At 36.1% G+C, this 22,004-nt stretch overlaps 1 protein-coding gene across 2 annotated transcripts in view; it reads right to left on the bottom strand.

The window, feature by feature from the left end:
* Positions 1 to 3,810: 3,810 nt before the first annotated feature.
* Positions 3,811 to 22,004, bottom strand: part of Aptx (aprataxin) — a 41,418-nt gene continuing 23,224 nt past the window's right edge. The window contains exons 3-4 of one of the 2 annotated variants that reach the window (XM_081750597.1): positions 20,099 to 20,232; positions 3,811 to 4,054 (exon numbers count right to left, since the gene is read on the bottom strand). In XM_081750597.1, coding sequence (XP_081606723.1) covers positions 3,882 to 4,054; positions 20,099 to 20,232 — 307 coding nt within the window. In that variant the 3' untranslated portion in view covers positions 3,811 to 3,881. The remainder of the gene's footprint in view (positions 4,055 to 20,098; positions 20,233 to 22,004) is intronic. The other variant, XR_014130627.1, reaches the window with a different exon arrangement.

Raw genomic sequence — 22,004 nt, forward strand, 5'->3', positions numbered from 1 at the left:
AAGAATTACAAAGAAAGACATTTTAAAATGGATAGGAGAGAAGAGGACTCTTCTAGTCACCATCCTTCGTAGAAAGGCGAATTGGATTGTTGGATTGGACAGATCTTGCGACGAAACTGTCTTCTTCATACTATCATAGAAGGAAAGCGAGGGATAGGAAGAAGAACAAAGGTGATTGATGATTTAAAAAATAGAAGAAAATATTGGGAGTTAAAAAGAGGAAGATGAAAATCGAGGGAACTATATGGATTTCCCAATTGCCGCTTCCCATTCCCTACTTTATCAGCTCCTATCTAAATTTAATTTTGAATTTCTTATGCAAATGTATTAATTTTTTGTAAGCACCAAATACAATTTTTTAACTGTCAATAGTATGTTGTATTCCTGTCAAGTTATTCCGATAGGCCCGAAACTGGGTGTTCCACATTAGCGTCTGAAATGTTCTTTAACCCGTACTTCGAGGTTTCTTTTCGTCATATCTATGTAACCATTGTAACAATTGCATTTTATTTTATAAACTCGTGATTTTATCGTTAAGATTAGTGTAGTAGCTCTGGAATTGGGTAATAGTATCTTTCAATGTTTTGGAGGGCTTCACAACGCAATACAAAAACCGTATTGTGTTTAAAAAAATAAATAAAAAAAAAACACTTGTCTGAAAATTTGTTTCGTTTTTTAAGGAATGCAAAATTAAATGTAAATAGGGGCTGGTTAAGTAAGGAATGAGAAGCGGTAATTTGGAAATACATACAAAACTGGCATAAAAATAACAATTACAACATTAGCAGGTAACCTTCCACGTCTGAACAAAAGAATACACAAACTACATCCGCGATATTACAGCGTACTGCTTTTTCGTTAGATGAGTGACTAGCATCTTCGGCAAGGTGTTCCTATGTACTGCTCTGCTTTGGTGAGTTGGTTTCTTTTACTTTTCTGATGTCTTTATTATTCTTCCTCCTGTTTCTAACTCCATGATCAAGGCTCCAAGAGACAGCCGAAAGCTAGGTAGTGCAAGGGTCTTTCAAGAATTACAAATACAGTTGTCAGTAGGTAGAATAGTACGCTATGGTTTATCTCATGACTCCCTGCCCCGAGTGAGTATGAGAGAAAGCGTTACGAACGGAATATATATCACTTCAGCGCATCAAAAATGCATGCGTACAATATTTAGGTCGTGCTTCTACTGCAACCAATTGCGAATTATATCAGTGTATCCGTTTTAAAGTTTTAATGTAAAATTTTAAGCTTGAAAATTCTTGCCTTAAGCTTTCGAGAGAGCGGTAACATGTTATCACTTAAGTGAAATGAAGTAAATAACTTTACTCATCTCCATGTTTGTTGTAGTAGCAAACAATTAGAGTTTCTAAATATTTCTAAAAGGATCATCCTCAGACCAAGGCTTCTGTTCAATCGTGTGGCGAAAAAATCTCATACTTTTTACTGTGTTAGCTTTTAATGAAACTACGTATTTTCTTTTCAAGTAAAAAATAACGAAATAGAACTATGATACGTACGATTTTTTTCGAGTCGTAGGAAAAAAAAAAAAAAAAAAAACTTGAAACGGAGAAATTAGTACATTAATACACAACACTGTTATAGGTCCACTTGTAGTGTTCTATACTCGCGAATTAATTGTTTTTATTGTAAAATTTAAAAGGAATTTCAGTTTCTTTGATCCTAAGCCAAATTTAAAAGAAAAAACAAATACTTTTATGTTAACTTTAATTTAGCCATGTAATTTTTTATTTTTATGATTTTTCTACCACATAATCGAACAGAAGCCTTCGTCTGCGGATGAAGGAAAGCCGTGCTGCTTTTCAAAAAGTTTAGCTACTACAAGGAACATGGAGTAGGTAAAGTTAATTTAAATTATTGTGACGGTGAAATATATGATACAAGTTATTACAAGTCCGTCCCAACGCAAAGTAATATGTGGCTGTCAAAGAAACTATAAACTAACTTCAGATTTATACATAGTTCCTTTTCACTCATAACACAATTTCATTGATGATGCATACACAACTAATTAAACCAGCATTTTGAACATTCTTTCACAAGTGTTGACCGATATATATATATGACAAGAATATTAAATTCAACGCGATCTATATTTAAGGGAATCCGATGTACACTTGTATTCTTTCACAACACACAAAATAGACTAGAATGGCTAAATATATGGTTAAAGACAATCTCACCAGCAATGGCTAGAATGGACTGGCAAGACTGTGTTTAGAATCATTAGTCATGCTATCCGAACTGCAGAATCGCAAGAGCCTACACACTTGAGCAATGTTTCAACATGGCAACTGGGTTCGCACTTTCCACTCGACGACTCCTCGCGATATCTGAAGGAAAGCGTTGTGCTAGGGAGTACATCATCAGACAGTACAAGAAATCAGAGTGTAGGAGAAAAAAATGAAATCTTTGAATTTAACGCCCCGCTTTATACCTGTTAGGCTAAGGGAGTCGATGATTAAAGCAAGTGAATGATGATGAAAGAATTGGTAAAATGAGAAAGTGGAAGGAAACCGAGTACCCCGAGAAAACCCACGAGCACGTTGTTGTCCACCGCACACGTCCTTGACCGGAGTTCGAAGCAGAGATCCCACGCACCAGCAGTAAGCGCTCTACCACTGAGCCACCATCCTCCCTACACAGTGTAGGAGAGTCATTAAGATTTTTACATGGGAATGCTTGATTTTATATAACGAATATTTGATGAAAAAAGAATAGCTAAATAAAAAACGTTTTTTTTTTTTTTTTTTAATTGCAGTGAGTCACTGAGTCAATCGCGTCAAGGTAAGACCGCCCCTGCCACAATGTTAGTAGAGTACCAGTGAGGAGGAAAACAATACAGACTTAAAAGTTTCGCCAGTGAAGTGGTATTAACAAGGTAGCATTGTACTGCTATATAATTATCGGACAAGGAAATATAAAGTTAATAATTCAAGATTCATTAACACTATTCTACAATGGAAAAAACTGATCAGAACATGTAGTTCTATCAGAGATTTGATGTCCTAAAGAACGCGCACTGAGGATGATGACAGCTAGTCCTTAAAATGTACGAGTCGAATTGTTATATGGGTGTTTTGGTGAGTAGGTTTTTTCCTGATACTGATATGCTTCCTATCACGTCATCCGATACTCCAAACCCTTGTGCAAGTTTTTATTATTATTATTATTATTATTATTATTATTATTATTATTATTATTATGTTTTACGTAGATTGGATCCCGATTTCCTCCAACAGAAATGCTTCGTTGATAATGGATGGACACCCAACTCGGAGCTTGTTCTGGGGGTTCTCGTTTCCTGATGGAAATCGGCTGAACCACTTTCGCACTGTTCGTCGCTTACTCACTGATGCCTTTCTAAACGCGGAGCATATTTTTCTAGCAGCTTCTATAATATTGCTGTACAATTCGAATTATTCATACAATAGACATCCGTAAAACATCCTTTGACACTGACACATTCACTTGCGGATTGTAATTCTTACGCCCGACACGCCTCACAATTCTGCATTGACTAACATCAATGACAACATCAGACGTCACCTGTCGTTTAAATTTCATTATTCGCCACATCTCTAGCAATTAAAAGTGCACAATACCAATGTTGGTCCACTAAACAGAGCAGTATCTTTTGATGACGAATATGTTGTTAGGCGGTAACTGCCACAAAATCAGCGGACGAACATTTTTGGATACCTGAATTGATACAAGTCAAAAATACTGTTATTACATTAGTGTGTTTCGTATAGGATTACTTACATAGGTTGCTAAGATAAACAAACAGCATTTTTTCATGCAAACATATTTTATTACAAAATTAATAAATACAATAAAATTTTAGTTGGTTTGTTATTAAATTATCGCTTTCCTTTGTCCTTTAAATGTGAGAGTAGATGTTCCTTTAGATTAGGCATATTTTTCGGCACAAAACTACACTTATGACACTTTAAAGGTGTATCTAAAAGTTTCTTTCCTTCTGCTGCAGGTAGCGTTGATATTCGTCCGTTCTCCTCAAGTTCTTCGATAATTCCTGGAAAACATAAGAATTAATTTATTTCCTGAGAAAATTCACAGGAATGGTCAGCTACTACTGGTACAATGAAGAAATAAATAAAATAAAATAAAAAATAAAATACATTTATTTTATTATCATTATATTGAGAGCGGTGATAATGATTAGAAATAATGTAAGTAAAAGGCTAATAGTCACCGCTTATGATATAACTCATGTGAGTAATGAAATTAGTTTCGTTTTGAAGCAAGAAATGGAACACACACAATGTCTTTTCAATATTTATTCGAAGAAAGCAAGCAACAATCTACAAAAGAGGTTAGTTGGTAGGGGACAAATGAAATGATGATTCCATAAAATTCATAAATTATTACATGAATAATATGAATAATTATTTTATTGCAATCTTTCTATTATTATTATTATTATTATTATTTTTTTTTTTTTTGTTTTGTTTTGTTTGTTTGTTAGTGTCAAACATTGCAATTTAAATTTCAAGCACTTCCCACCTAACCAGAGCTCCGAAATTTTATATAGATACGTAACCCCGATACCAATATAATCTTTTTATATAATTTTCGCTGTAGCTTATCGCCTTGGTGTATAATTAATTATTACAAATGTATTTAGATTCTGTACATGTGTAGGCAATGTCAGTTAATTAGCATTACTTCAACAGATGGCACAGTGGTTCTGTACTAGCTCGAGTTATGTGGCGCCTCTAACGGAACAATAAGACAAACATCCCATGAAGCTTCCGGATAGAGTTCACATATCCTCTTGGGGAAATTTTAAACGAATTGTCTTGTAAAATGTTCTAAAATCTTACAGCACTATTAAGGAAGTTAGGTCAGTTCATACAGCATATGGAATACATATCTCAGTACAGGTGAACATTTTAATTTCTATATGAAATAACGTATTATTACACAGTAACGCATTAATTACAAAAAACACAAAAAAACTCAAGATTACGTAGGGGCTCAACAGAGCTATTCCATCCCTCTTAAAATCGTGTAAAGTACCTTACACCTATTATTATGTATTCCAAATTGGATATTTATATTTTACAGATATACGCCAGTATTAATATCTCTCTGGTACAATCTAGTATCAGTATTCCTTTTAGTCACACTGATACAAGTATCTTTGTATAAGAACAATATCTCATAAATGCCACTTAAAGGGTTTCTATCATCGAAATAGTTTTTGTATTGGCTCAGAGACCATTCCAAATTCCTACGTGGTTTCAGGCTGACCATTACGTAAGAAGTAAAGAACTGATTGCAGGATATGAATAAGAAATAAAAAATGCATAATAACCGTATTTCTTTTTTTAGCGTGGGGTAAAATGAAACGGGACTAAAACTACTTTACTTATAACAGATTTAGATAGCCTTCAATGCTTTTAGTCAGTCCTATTTCTTCACTTTGAGACTAAAAGCATTCGACGCGATTTAATGTTCACATAAACTGCTTCACTCATAATAGATCTATTTAGAAAGTGGCTAATGCTTTCTCTAAGTAATTTCACATTAATTTACAGACTTAAAGGAAGCCTTTCTAAGGTTAGGGATAAGGTTTGAAGAACACAAAGCTAAATCATTATTCTAATTTTTCTCCCGCTACTTCGAGAGTCATTAACTGTGGAAGGATACGTATTCTAGCTTTCACTGCAGCTTTATCTCCCTTAACTGTTCCTATTGACTCCTAATACTCACTCTTACTTGAGTCAGTCTTATTTGACTATCCCTATAGAAAAACAACTAGATTCTCACTTGGATCTTCGTCCACCACTTAGGACGTAACTAACATGCAACTCGATCCATCACGACTCTGGAACTCACTAAAGAAATAATGAACACTTCTGACCAGAGTATATACACTTGTTTATTAAAAACTAAATTCCAGTGTAACAGTTTCAACAACGTAACGTTGTCTTCATCAGACACTAACTGAAAGAGATATCTTAGAGCGCAGTTATTTATACTAAAAGTGAAAGTGCTTGTGTGCATGGGAAGCCACCTGGGTCGGACTTCCCCGGGCGTCAACTTTCGGCCACCTGCCCTGACTTAATTACCCTCCCACCTGTGTTTATCTTTTCCAGACACACCTGTTGTTTATACTTGACCAAATGCCTTAAAACATTTTCTCTTAATCTACCTCTGATGCCTATTAGAAATAAATAACAGATTATACTACATACAACTGATTATAAATACAGCAATATATATATATATATATATATATATATATATATATATATATATATATATATACATAAAAATAAACTATCAAATATAACAATATATAAAACTCTATATAACTATATACAAAATTAAACTATAACAATATTAAACTATATATAATATTAAATATATGAATATAAATTACATATAAATATGTTCAATCTTGTTTTTTCATTTCAATTTGTTCTAATAATTTATCCCATAGATCATGTATTAACAGTCCACTTGTCCAGTTCATTAATTTGTCACTTTTATCTTTCTTTATCCTTCGTGCTTCCTTCCATTTCCTTATCATTGGTCTATTCTCCCTTTCTAGCCCCTTTACACCTTCCCAATCTATATCATGCCCCGTTTCTTTAACGTGTTTATATATGGCATTATATTCTCTCTTAAGTCTCACATCATCCCTATGTTGTTTGATTCTCTCCCTAAGTTTTTTCCCTGTTTCCCCTATGTATATCATATCACAATCCTTACACGTCACTTTATACACTACACCTTCATCTTTCTCACATATTTCCTTCGTTCTACTTTTCGCTTTCTTAATCATTTCCAAAATTCTTCTTCCTCCTTTTCTGTACGTCTTCACACCACCTCTTCTAAGTAAGTTCTTTAGTATTTCTGTCTTCTCCCCGATGCTCTCTATCCCGTGCCATTTGTTCTCCTCCTCTTCCTTTCTCCTTCCTTTCCTTCTTTCCTCTTCAATTCTGTTCTTCCTTAACTTCTGTCTGTTGTACCCGTTCTGCTCTAGTAAACTGTGGAACTTCTCTATGTCCTCCTTCTTTTTCTCCTCTTCAGTATCTATTTCTTCTATTCTTCTCTGCATATTCCTTATGAAGTTTCTTTTGGTGCTGTAATCCACATCACTTCTTTCGTGGCAGTAAACTCCTGCTGCACATTCTTTCCTATACCATCTTGTTGTAAATCGTCCATCTTTTCTCTCTATAGTCATGTCCAGGAAGTTTATAATGTTGTTGTTCTCCACTTCCATTTCCAGTCTTATCCCTTTTTCTTCATCTTCAACCTTCTTTACGAATTTTTCCAGTTGTCTCTTTGTTCCTCTCTATACTCCCAAACAGTCATCCACGTATCTGCAAAACAATATTAGGTTGTTTCCACCTTCTTCTATCACTTTCTGCTTCCATCTGTTCATCACCAGTTCTGACAACACTGGACTTAATCTTGAACCTATACTCAGTCCTTCCTTGATCTTGACTAGTTTGTTCCCTATCGTACAAAAACTATTGTCTCATATTACTCTCAAGGCTTTCACTATCTTCTCTTTCTTCCAGTCTCTTATTTCTTTCCCTTTCATCTCTTCTTCTATGACTTTCACTATGTAATCCCTCTTTATACTCGGAAACATTGCTTTAACGTCAATACTAAACATAATTGTTTTCTCCTTCTTTTTTCCTATACATTCTAACATTCTTTTCACTTCCTCCGTATTCTTCACTCGATGACTCTCTTGACCTATCCGTATCTCTTCTGCTATTTTTCTTAACTCTTCTTCTGATGATTCTAGACAGTTTCCTCCACAGTCCAACACTGGCCTTAGCTTAATCTCTTCCTTGTGAATCTTCAGGAATCCTTTCATCTTTGGAATCCTTCCTTCTTCTTTCATCCACTTTTTAAACCCTTTTCTTCTTCCGTTCTCAACCACTTCCTTGAGTACCTCATCCTTAATCTTCTTCTCTCCTATGACTTCATACGTTTCATCAAATTTTCTTTCATACCATTCTTTCTGCATCACTACCACTGCACCTCCTTTGTCCGCTTGTTCAATAACCACGTCTTTCCTCTTCCTCAGTCTTTTTAAGCTTTCCCTTTCTTCTTTCCTAAGGTTCCCCTTTCTAACGTAAGCATTCTGTCTCACTATCGCCACCGCTCTTCTCCTTATTCTCCCTCTCTCTTCTTTGTCTTTCACATCCATGATAGCTTCTTCTACTGAAAACACTACTTCTTTGATATCCACTTTTTCTTCTTTCACTTTAAATTTGTGTCCCAGTTTTAGGAACTTTCTTTCTTCCTCCGTTAGATCCACATTTCCTATAACTACCACTCTCACTGAATGTGAAATACAAGAAACTGGTTAAAAAGTTAGAAAAAGAGTTTGTGTGGGACGTGATAAGAAAAAGGACCAAAGAAAGTAAAGAGAGTGACAAAGTGACCAAGAGAATGTGGTCCGAGATAGTGGATAGATTATCAGTGTTTGTAAGAGAGAGTGTAGTAAAGAATTTGGAAGAATGGGAAAATAGTTTTAGGGAAAAGGAGAGACTAAGATTAAGGAGGAAAGGAGAAATATTAGGATGGGAGAAAGAGGACAAGACAATTGGTGTAGAGAACAGAGTGGTAGTTATAGGAAATGTGGATCTAACGGAGGAAGAAAGAAAGTTCCTAAAACTGGGACACAAATTTAAAGCGAAAGAAGAAAAAGTGGATATCAAAGAAGTAGTGTTTTCAGTAGAAGAAGCTATCATGGATGTGAAAGACAAAGAAGAGAGAGAGAGAATAAGGAGAAGAGCGGTGGCGATAGTGAGACAGAATGCTTACGTTAGAAAGGGGAACCTTAGGAAAGAAGAAAGGGAAAGCTTAAAAAGACTGAGGAAGAGGAAAGACGTGGTTATTGAACAAGCGGACAAAGGAGGTGCAGTGGTAGTGATGCAGAAAGAATGGTATGAAAGAAAATTTGATGAAACGTATGAAGTCATAGGAGAGAAGAAGATTAAGGATGAGGTACTCAAGGAAGTGGTTGAGAACGGAAGAAGAAAAGGGTTTAAAAAGTGGATGAAAGAAGAAGGAAGGATTCCAAAGATGAAAGGATTCCTGAAGATTCACAAGGAAGAGATTAAGCTAAGGCCAGTGTTGGACTGTAGAGGAAACTGTCTAGAATCATCAGAAGAAGAGTTAAGAAAAATAGCAGAAGAGATACGGATAGGTCAAGAGAGTCATCGAGTGAAGAATACGGAGGAAGTGAAAAGAATGTTAGAATGTATAGGAAAAAAGAAGGAGAAAACAATTATGTTTAGTATTGACGTTAAAGCAATGTTTCCGAGTATAAAGAGGGATTACATAGTGAAAGTCATAGAAGAAGAGATGAAAGGGAAAGAAATAAGAGACTGGAAGAAAGAGAAGATAGTGAAAGCCTTGAGAGTAATATGAGACAATAGTTTTTGTACGATAGGGAACAAACTAGTCAAGATCAAGGAAGGACTGAGTATAGGTTCAAGATTAAGTCCAGTGTTGTCAGAACTGGTGATGAACAGATGGAAGCAGAAAGTGATAGAAGAAGGTGGAAACAACCTAATATTGTTTTGCAGATACGTGGATGACTGTTTGGGAGTATGGAGAGGAACAAAGAGACAACTGGAAAAATTCGTAAAGAAGGTTGAAGATGAAGAAAAAGGGATAAGACTGGAAATGGAAGTGGAGAACAACAACATTATAAACTTCCTGGACATGACTATAGAGAGAAAAGATGGACGATTTACAACAAGATGGTATAGGAAAGAATGTGCAGCAGGAGTTTACTGCCACGAAAGAAGTGATGTGGATTACAGCACCAAAAGAAACTTCATAAGGAATATGCAGAGAAGAATAGAAGAAATAGATACTGAAGAGGAGAAAAAGAAGGAGGACACAGAGAAGTTCCACAGTTTACTAGAGCAGAACGGGTACAACAGACAGAAGTTAAGGAAGAACAGAATTGAAGAGGAAAGAAGGAAAGGAAGGAGAAAGGAAGAGGAGGAGAACAAATGGCACGGGATAGAGAGCATCGGGGAGAAGACAGAAGTACTAAAGAACTTACTTAGAAGAGGTGGTGTGAAGACGTACAGAAAAGGAGGAAGAAGAATTTTGGAAATGATTAAGAAAGCGAAAAGTAGAACGAAGGAAATATGTGAGAAAGATGAAGGTGTAGTGTATAAAGTGACGTGTAAGGATTGTGATATGATATACATAGGGGAAACAGGGAAAAAACTTAGGGAGAGAATCAAACAACATAGGGATGATGTGAGACTTAAGAGAGAATATAATGCCATATATAAACATGTTAAAGAAACGGGGCATGATATAGATTGGGAAGGTGTAAAGGGGCTAGAAAGGGAGAATAGACCAATGATAAGGAAATGGAAGGAAGCACGAAGGATAAAGAAAGATAAAAGTGACAAATTAATGAACTGGACAAGTGGACTGTTAATACATGATCTATGGGATAAATTATTAGAACAAATTGAAATGAAAAAACAAGATTGAACATATTTATATGTAATTTATATTCATATATTTAATATTATATATAGTTTAATATTGTTATAGTTTAATTTTGTATATAGTTATATAGAGTTTTATATATTGTTATATTTGATAGTTTATTTTTATGTCTATATATATATATATATTAGGGATGGCCAAAATTTTCCGGAATCCGGAAATTTTGTTTTCCGGAATCGGAAAATTTACTTTCCGGAATTCGGAAAAATTCCGGATTTCGGAAAAATTCCGGAATTCAGAAAAATTCCGGAATTCAGAAAAATTCCGGAATTCAGAAAAAATCCGGATTTCGGAAAAATTCCGGAATTCGGAAAAAATCCGGATTTCGAAAAAATTCCGGAATTCGGAAAAAATCCGGAATTCGGAAAAATTCCGACATTCGGAAAAAATCCGGAATTTAGAAAAAATCGGAATTTTTCCGATTTTACTTTTCGGATTCCGGAAAGTAAAAATTCTGGAATTGGCCATCCTTAGCTAGTAGCTGTTAAAAGAGAAACACAATAATGAATAGGCTATATATACTGTATTAATTTCTTGTAGTTGGATATGTCTTTATCATTTACGTAGACAATTGCTACTGCAGTTATTTACTACTTTATGAGAAAGGTCTTATTTTCACACACAAAAAAGTCGCCGGTATGTCTCAAACATTATCGCGTTCCCACCTGCAGCTGCTCCAAAGCACTGCAAACTACTTTTTAACCAGTGAAAGGCAGTGAAGGAAAATAAATCTCAACAAATATTCTAATAACATTCGCTTATTGTCAACATACCTACAGTGAGCGCAGAAAGTGTTCGTACACCGTGCATACTTTATATTGAAAACAGCTAGCATGAGAACGGGAGGTGGTAAATATATATTTAACCAGAATTAAGACTACACATTCATAAATTTTATTTCTATATACAAGAGAAAGGCCAAACAAACACAATCACTGTTTTGTTCAGAAGAAAAGAGAGAATTCCTTTTTTGTAAACGCAAAAAGTCACCGTACACTTATGCTTGAATTAATGCTTATAAAGTATATTACGTTATTTAATATTTTGTGGGATTACCCTGTGCGTTAATGATTGTCTGTAGTCTTCGTGGCATTGATTTCACCTGTAGTAGTTCGTAGTTCTGTAGCTTCGGGACTAATTATGTCCCATTCTTCTTGAATAGCTTTTCTTAGGCCTTCTTTAGTAGACAAGCTGTGCCTTCTGATTCTTGTCTCCAGAACAGATCATAGATGTTCTATGGGGTTCATGTCTGGGGATTGGGGAGGTGTGCGAAGCTGTTTCAAGGTATTATAGAGTCAGGGGCGGATCCAGAGGGGGGCGATCGCCCCCCCCCCACAAGAGGAAACTTATTTTATATATAAATAAACCCATCCATAACAAGTTTGGAGCTCTTAAAAGTAGCAGTATTACCGCCGACCGCCCCCCCCCCCCAGAAGTCCGTCCTGGATCCGCCCCTGGCAAACCTTGCAGACAGGCCTTGTTCAACAGTACAAACAATAATTGCGATGTATAATATTTCTATCACTGTGCGAAACCATAAAATAATAATAATAATAATAATAAAAAAGAACTGGAAGACCAAGAGTGTTGAGTGAACAAGTTAAACGTTACATTATTAGGGAGAGAAAAAAGGTTCCAAAAAGTAGTGCTGTGCAATTGGCAACGGATCTGGAAACACGCGGTGTTAAAGTATCAGCCAGTACAGTGCGGAATATTTGCAGGGTATCATGGTCGGATAGCCAGGAAAATGTTCTGGGTGAACAAGACAAATCGTATAAAGAGACTAAAGTTTGAAAAAGAGTATAAAGATAAGGGATCAGGCTTCTTTCAGGAATAGGGTCATATTTTCGGACGAAAATAAATTTAATTTTATCGAGTCCAATGGGAGGCGTATGGTATGGCGCAAGGTGAATACAGAGATGAATCCTCAAAATCTCGTCCCTAAAGTAAGACACGGAGGAGGGTCCGTGCTCGTCTGGGGTTGTATGAGTGCCTCAGGAGTGGGTCGTCTCCACCTTATCGATGGAGTGATGATCCACAAAGTGTATATTAACATATTAAAGGAATATCTCCATACTAGTGCGCAGAAGATGGTTCTTGAAAACAATTTATTGTTCAGCAAGACAACGACCCCGAACATACAGCGGAAAATACTCGATTGTGGCTACTCTATACAGGGGCGGATCCAGGACGGACTTCTGGGGAAGGGGCGGTCGGCAGTAATACTGCTACTTTTAAGAGCTCCAAACTTGTTATGGATGGGTTTATTTATATATAAAATAAGAAAGTTTCCTCTTGTGGGGGGGGGGGGCGATGGCCCCGATCGCCCCCCTCTGGATCTGCCCCTGAGGTTTGCTATCTTTCTCAAAGACTTACCCTTCTTATGCACTTTAATAATTACTTTTCTTGTCTCCTCATTTGTTTCTGTTCGGTTGCTTCCCATTTCGACAGCCCACCGTGCAGTTTTTTCACTCCTATTCACAACTAAACTCATTGTTACTCGTCATGCTATACAGAGGTGTATACTCAGGTGAATACTAGAGAACCCCAGTTGTGGTATCTTTGTTTCGTATTCGTACGTCAGGTGTACGATCACTTTTTGCGTCTACTCTATACATTTTCTACGGAATTTATTTACTTTCTGACCATTAAACTTGTCTTTGTGGTTCTTTATTGATATATTCATAAAGCTTAGTTTTCATTATTCATATTGTGTGTGTTATTACACTTCTTAAATTTTCTGTTTCTTTTTCGCAGGCATTCTCGTTTCAATAGCATAGGTGTACGAACACTTTCTGCGCTCACTGTATGTACAGTAAATACAAATTTATAATTTTTGACTTTACGAAGTATACAATGTAATTGTTCAATAATTAACATAAGCAGGCATTCATTAATTTATATTAATATAATAGTTAACAAAACTAATAAGCGGGTGATTGATGACTCAGTGGTAGAGTTTTCATCTATGGTATTCTAACCCAGGACATCTGGGTTTTCGATGGCTAATTTTGTGTTCGAAAATTTTCCCGGTGGTACTCTTGGTTCCCTTTCTTATATTTGTTCCATCATCACTCATTAACGAATTTAGTTTATCAAAACTCTATAGCCATATATTCATTCTGTCCGTCAGTGAAACAAACAGCCTCAAGAACTATCTGATGGATTACCAATCAATTTTGGCCATGATGTACAGAGTCAATAGTTAAGAATCGAGTTCCCTGATGAATGTAATATTCAAACCGGAAGCGGTACAAATCAACCATTTCCGGTTTTAACGTTAATCATTATATAGTAAATATGGTAATAGATAGCGAGAAGCGGTTTCCAGTAATCGACATATATAACATTCATGTAGATAGAATGTTACCCAGTTTGTGTATCTGCTGAAAATAATGAGCTTAGGTATTTAGAGAGCATTTTCCGCTTTAGAAAATGTGTGCTTGGTAAAGAATGTAGAGAATTAGCTGAGTCAGGCACGTAGCTAGAATATGGTAATGGGAAGGGGGGGGGGGATCTGTCACGAAATACTGTGGTTATTTACCAGGGGCTCAATCATTCTAAACTATTTTATTGGCAACATATATTGGTTCGTTTAGCCAAGATTTCTAATGGGGGCATGATATGAAATACTGTGGTTACACACCAGAGGCTCGATCAATCTAAATATTTTACTGACAACATACCCATATTGATTGGTTAGGACAATAAAATGAGGATATATTAGTAAGTATTTTAATAAGAAGCTATGAAGAAATCTCGAGTAAAAGAATATAAAAAAAGTATTGAAAAAGATATCGTCTTCCGAGGTCATTCGAACGGTGTCGAGAATTTTGCGTCTGGGAAATTTGCGCCCTACCTCAAGAACAGGGAAAATTGCGCCTGCGATGTACCTCCACCGGCAAATTTGAGCCCTGCGAAATAAAAGAACCTATTGGAGCTTACGCATTTCCTCGGAGAGGCTGACATTACAGCATAAACAATCCTCCCCCCACAACCATGCCATTTGTGATTTATTTTCATTGTGGCTATATAAGGGGAGAATAAACTTCAATATAAGCCAAAAGAACACAACGGATCAACGCAATCACTGCTTCTTCCAGAGATGATTTTGGGGGAACACTGGCCTCCCCAGAGCTCTCAGAGTGCCCCCTCGGAGGAGACCAAAATAATACGTCTATAATATAATAATAAATAGAATAGTACCAGCAGTGACCCCCTTCCGGAATACTAAATGTGCCCCCCGGAACATTTTTCCTGAAAGAACGACTGAACGCAATTGTGTGTTTGAAGTGTAATTCCAGCAAGTAAACACACTGTACATAGTTTTCTTGATAATATTACTGAACTGATTTTACATTCACTTTACATTTTCTTTTCTATATTTTGTGTCCTGAAAAGCCAAACAACTCGCAAGGATTGTGAACAGAGATATCTGGGTAGAGCCAAACAGCCTTTTGTAGATTAAATTATACTCTTTGATTATATTAATAAATAATTATATATCAGTCATTTATACGTTTATTGTAAATTTTGTAGTATAATGAAAAATTGTATTTGTATGGATTGCCCTTTAGTGAACTAAAATTGTATTTTTTTCATTTGTTCGGAATATTATAACGGATGGAGTAACTCACTGAGACGATGAGAGGCAAGCCTAGTTCAAGTGCGAGTGGAAGTTACTTTACACAATACAATAATAAGTTGAATTGTAGGGCGCTAACATCCCACTGCAAATATATAGCCGGCGCATTTTCCCCTCTTTTTGGGGTAGGGCGCAAACATCCCAGTGCAAATATATTGCGAGCGCATTTTTTCCTATTTTTGTGGTAGGGCGCAAAATTCTCGCATTCAAGGAAAATATAATGTCCGTGAAGTTGACAAGCCACTTATGTCAGACTCCAATTTCGACTTTAAACGTCGCTAGTGCTACGTTAGTGTTCGATAGTGACGCAAATCGTTAGTACTCCAACTGCATGCCAACACGCCCACTTCTAAGAATCATCTCAAAAATGAGGTTAACCGTTAGAGCAAGTAAGTGATCATTGGTGCCATTAACATTAACGTTAAAGCCTCCATCGTACGGCCCTTTCAGTAATAATAACACCACGTTTTTTGCTAGTCTCAATGCGTCCCTATATTCTCGCGAACATTCTAACGTGCCCAAGTTAGTTACTTTTTTTTTGGGGGGGGGGGACTATTGTTTATCTGTTATTGTTTATTGTTTATTGCTAGTCTGCAGAGTAGTCCTTACATTAATATGCCATTGTCCTTGATAATCATTGCGTATTTACAAGCAATTTGTTATTACTGTTAGAAGATATCAAAAAACAACAGATAAAATCTACTACTTAACGGTTCATATTTTTCTTTTACAGTACATAAACGATTAATAATAATAATAATAATAATAATAATAATAATAATAATAATAATAATAATAATAATAATAATAATAAGACTATCCCAGCCTAAAAGTTATCAATTGCATCACACTGGCAACAAGCGACGCATATTTTAACTTCATAAAAAATCGTTTCTCACGATTTTCTGGAAAACTACGTATGATAACATCTTCATTATGTCAAGTTGTTTATCTAAGTGTGATATATGTCTTACCTCTGGACAATATCACAGTAAAACAAAAATTAAATATTAGGAGTACATCGTACTTTTGGACTACATCTCATTAACCATGGGAAGATTGAGTAGTGTATACTTTAGGATGTAAGTTTCAGCTTAACTTGCATCATACATTCTTAGGATTACAAAAAGGAAATTTGTTCGTTTGCATTTGAACAAAATTCTTAGGATTACAAAAAGAAAAAATATTTTTTCCGAATTCCGGAATTTTTCCGAAATACGGAATTTTTCCGAATTTCGGATTTTTTCCGAATTTCGGAATTTTTCTGAATTCCGGATTTTTTCCGAATTCCGGATTTTTTCCGAAATCCGGATTTATTCCGAATTCCAGATTTTTTCCGAATTCCGGATTTTTTCCGAAATCCGGAATTTTTCCGAATTCCGGATTTTTTCTGAATTCCGGATTTTTTCCGAAATCCGGAATATTTCCGAATTCCGGAATTTTTCTGAATTCCGGATTTTTTTCGAAATCCGGATTTTTTCCGAATTCCGGAATTTTTCCGAATTCCGGATTTTTTCCGAATTCCGGAATTTTCCGATTTTACTTTCCGGATTCCGGAAAGTAAAAATTCCGGAATTGGCCATCCCTAATATATATATATATATTGCTGTATTTATAATCAGTTGTATGTAGTATAGTCTGTTATTTATTTCTAATAGGCATCAGAGGTAGATTAAGAGAAAATGTTTTAAGGCATTTGGTCAAGTATAAACAACAGGTGTGTCTGGAAAAGATAAACACAGGTGGGAGGGTAATTAAGTCAGGGCAGGTGGCCGAAAGATGACGCCCGGGGAAGTCCGACCCAGGTGGCTTCCCATGCACACAAGGACTTTCACTTTTAGTATAAATAACTGCGCTCTAAGATATCTCTTTCAGTTAGTCAGATGAAGACAACGTTACGTTGTTGAAACTGTTACACTGGAATTTAGTTTTTAATAAACAAGTGTATATACTCTGGTCAGAAGTGTTTATTATTTCGTAACTAACATCTACTAAATTACCTATTCTGAACCATCATCATTCTGGTTCCAGTTCTCAGCTGAAGTGTATCTATTCTTCAGAGGTTATTAAAGTCTCTTTTCTCACTTGAACATCAGCTATCATTCAAGCCATCCTTAATATAGAAAAGATAGCTATTTGTAAAACCAACCATTCATGGCTTGTAATTAAAGAAAAATTCTCAGGACTATCATTCAAGTACCTTGAGAATCTGTTTTGGTTTAAGGATCTCAGAGTTTAGTAGATCTCTCTTGACAACATGCCCAGGACATTTTGATGATCACTACTCGAATCGGTGCTTTTAAACCCTTCTGCAGCAGAAGACAGAGAGGAGTGGGAGAGAGTGATGCCCACTTCTCTAGCGGAAGAATTCTAAAAGTTAGGGATAGATGAGCATCTGAAGATGCCTCTTCTTTAAGATTGTATAGCACCGTTCCGTTGTTATGAAAAAAGAATAGAAGTAAGTTACATGTAGCATAGCTAGTAGAATATATACATAATTAATATACACTTACAAAATTGTGTATTAATTGAGATTCGAGGCACTAATGTCATCTCGTGTGTAAAGGTTCAATATTTCTTTAGACTATCTAATATGTATATTACTCTCGTATTTTGCTGAAGCTATGCTTGAATTTCACTTTTTAAAGAAGTTTAATGTTAATTTTTTTAATGTGCAGCATAGTTGATAATAGGCCTTATCTTGACGGGAACAAATAGCTCGCCGTTGACGTCCTCATAAAAACCACAATCAACATTTTCTAACTCTGTTGTAGAAAGCCTTAAATAATGGCATTCCTAAATGTCTGAAGGCTTTATTACTTGAATCCCATGAAAAATAAAAATAAATAAATAAATAATTAAAACCAAGTTTTTTCCACTTTGATTCTTTGTTTCCTTGTTCCGAAAACGACAAAGAATAATATCAGCCAAAATATTCGGCATACTTTGGCATATTTTGATAGTTTCTGTTGCATGTTATTCAATCGTAATTACTAGGGATGACCAATTCTAGTATTTAGTAGGGACGGGAATTTTTACTTTCCGGAATCCGGAAAGTACAATCGGAAAGTTCTGGATTTCGGAAAAATTCAGGAATTTTCCCGAAATCCGGAAAGTGAAATTTCCCTAGTAATTAACTTACACTTTGTTTTCATATGCCGGTGCGGAATTCCTTTTCTATTTTTTAATTTAATGCATTTTTTTTTTATGAAAGTGCTCCTACATGGTGGTGTCTTCCGCATTTTAAATTACGTATTTGACTATAAACGTTATTTTGGCTCCTCTTCCAAAGTTACAGGATAAATGTAGGTGGCTTGCCAAAGGGTGAGTTGGTACAACATCGGATTGGAATTTAATGTCCCTTTCAGAACCAAGGCTATTTGAGATATGGACCTATAGTTAAGGTGAAATCTGAGCCATCTAAATAGAGCTTCCTCGTGGCTATATGGATAGCGTATGCGCCTTTGGCGCAGAAGACCCGGGTTCAATTACCGGAGGATTTCATGTGATTCGGATCCCAAGTTAAACAGTACATCCACGTCTCACATAGCTTCACTGCTAAAAAGAGACGCTAAATTTAAATGAAATTCGATTCCAAATGAACCAACTTCATACGTTCAAATTTAAGATCTCTCACACCAGGAATCGAATCCGGAAACACAAGCACGCTATCTACTAGACCACATATGAGGGCGGCAACGAGGGTAAGTGAAGTTGCATATTTTAGTCTTATGGCTAAATTCAGTTACAACTATGTATGAAGGTCATTTCATTTCAAAAGTCTTGTACACAGTGCATGCACTTGAGTGGTGGGATCAAGTTTAATTTTATGTCAGTTGTGAGTCAGAGTTTAGGCTTGACAGTTGTGTCTGTGTTTGCTCGTTCGCGTGGCTGTGTTGTGAGAAATTCAGTGTTAAAATGGAAGGTGAACCCGACTCAGGTCGGATTACACATAGTGGCCAGCGTTCCTATATCAAAATCGAAACACTACGTGGAAAGAATCCAACTGAAATTTGCAATGTTTTGCGAGAGGTTTGTGGAAATAGTGTACTGGATCGTAGCATTGTATCATGGTGGGCAGCTCGTTTCCATAAATGTCGTGTAAGCATTGCGGACAACACAAGAAGTGGAAGACCATGTCCTGCAACCTCTAAGAGTATTGTGAATGACATTTCGAGAGAGGAGTGACATAAAACATGTGAGGAAATTGCATATGAGGCCCGAATGTCTGTCACTTCAGTTTATAGAAATGTTTTGCGTCCGAAAGTTCGTCAAAGAAGGTCTGTCATTTTTCACCTGTGTCCTCATGCAAAATCACATACTGCCCTAAAAGTAAGGGCAACACTCGACAAGTATGGATGAGAAATACTTCCTTATCCACCATATAGTCCTGATTTGAGCCCATCATACTTTGATTTGTTTCCCAAATGAAAGGAACCACTCCGTGGCAAGCGTTTCAATACAATTGACGAAGCTTCCAGTGAGGTGACCAGAGTGATCAGACAGCTCAATAATGAATGTGCCCTATCCGGAATACAGAATTTACCAAAGCGTTGGAAGCTGTCATAAGCAAGAATGGAGATTATATTGAAGGCCTGTAAAGGTATTTTGTACAATAAATTATTTACTTCCATAATATTTTTCAGCGTGCGGAACTTTTGAAATGACCCTCGTAACTGGTTGTTATACACAAAGACGAGATATATTGCACATCTTAGCATATGACATGAATCACGTTTACTCTCAGCAAGAATGAAACTAGATCTCCCTAACTAAATGCGAAAAATTTAACTATTTACCTCTGACAGAGCCGAGGAATTTCTTTATTCTAATCTGATTTGCAAGATTAACGAAACAAAACAACTGTCCTCTTACATCAAACAATACGCAACTTACTTTTTGATGGAATAAAATAATCTGTAGTAAAAGAATTCCAATGTTTCTTAGTCTTCAAGCAACTTGAATTAAAATCATCACTTATGACGTGAAGATGAATGTGGCTCATACTCGGAATTGCGTGATACCCAAGCCTATTGAAGAAAGAGAGAAAAACAAATAAATAAAATAAAAATAATACATAATATTATTCAATCTTAAAATACAAATGAAATATATACAAAGGTTGTATTTCCAATTTTTTTCTACCACAATTATTGAATATTCACATTATACAAATACATGTAGTTTATTCATAAAATATTATTAAGTTTTTCGATCATTATATCTCCAAGATTTCACAAAAATTAATGAAATTTTAATATAGGGCACTTGGAAGCACTGAGAAACAGCTGGAACTTACAGGCATTCAGAAACAGAAGTGCCAGTCTTTGTTCAAAATGAATACAATGGGCCTTCACACACACCTGAAGTCTTTGTGAACACTGTGGCAGAAGAACCCTGTTACTCCCTTCACCAGAACGTTCCACGCTGTCGCCGATGACATATCTCTTGCGGCAGACCATATCCTTAATTACTGCTTACAATTTCTATTCCTGTTAGTGTCCCGGCCAATTGGCGAAATGATCTCTGAAACATTCGTGCAAGGTCACCCTGGATAAAATTTGTCAGTCAGTGCCATGGATAAAGTCAGTGCCGAATCTTTTGGAAACTTCACTGTTTCTTATTGAACAAGAAATGGTTCACAATGGTTCAGTGTGGTTCAACACAGCCATTTCCCACTTTCAAGAGGTTTCCACATCTTTTTCAGAAAACTGTCTGGTGATGGTGAGGTCGTATGCCATACTCTACTCGACTATGATTGAGGCAGGATGGTAAGCCCAGAGGATTTTTAGAGCTTTCTTACGAAGTGAAAACATGCGAACAATCATTCTAGCGGTTGAATGACTCTAAGATGAAAATCTGTTCATTTGTCAAAAGAATTTTCCGATGATCATTGTGAGGGGAAGCTGCAACAGACTTCCTAAATAAGGGAAATCTTGCGAGCAGTATGCACACTGCAATACCATATATGTCTTTATCCCCCACCCCCAGATATTTTACGTAACACTTGTCAGCAAATTACAATACATTTCAACAATGTGTTTTAATTGACAATGCCTGCAAGTAACGGTCGCCGCTGTGCTTCCATGCCCTAGGTTTCAGTGCTACACGCCTCCATTTGTTCACTATCGCCCTTCTCTGCTCTTATGTTTCAGAAAGTGGCTCACGAAGAAAATCCCCATTCAGAATTTCTCTTCTTAGAAATTATAGAACACTCTCAAACATATATGCTTGAAATGATGGCTGAATATTTTTAGGGTCGCTACGCTCCATTGACATGCATTGATGTGATTTTCAGTGATCACTCCTCCATGGTTCAGCCGATTTTTACATTTTATTTTCTATAAATCTTACCACCAACTGTCTTGATTATCTTAAAAATTTGGTCAAGAACAGCAACTCGCCTCAACAGAAGAAGCATCAGGAATGAGCTGAATTTCTACAAGACAATGGAGCTTCGTACGCCTCGTCAATTACTATTATTGCTCTATCATCACTAGAGTTCTTATTACTTTCATTTACTTAATTCTGTGTATTACTTGCTTTTTCTGTTCCTCCTACTTTTTATTAATTTATTTCTTTACCTACACTGTTTCACTTTCATTACTACTCCTCCATCTCAGCTCTTTTCTAATTCCTTCACACTATAACTGTTACATTTTTCTCAGTAAATTTTCTGTTGGATATTTCTTGCTTCTTTCTCTTGCTCTATTTTATTTTGAGTTTTCTTTTCTCTGCACAGATATCCAAACCTTGACCTGGCTATTGTCCGTTTACTGTAGCTTGGCGCTGTGTTTTGACA

Source organism: Thermobia domestica, chromosome 3 (genome assembly GCF_964235325.1).
Source record: "Thermobia domestica chromosome 3, izTheDome1.hap1.1, whole genome shotgun sequence".
Classification (NCBI taxonomy): Eukaryota; Metazoa; Arthropoda; class Insecta; order Zygentoma; family Lepismatidae; genus Thermobia; species Thermobia domestica.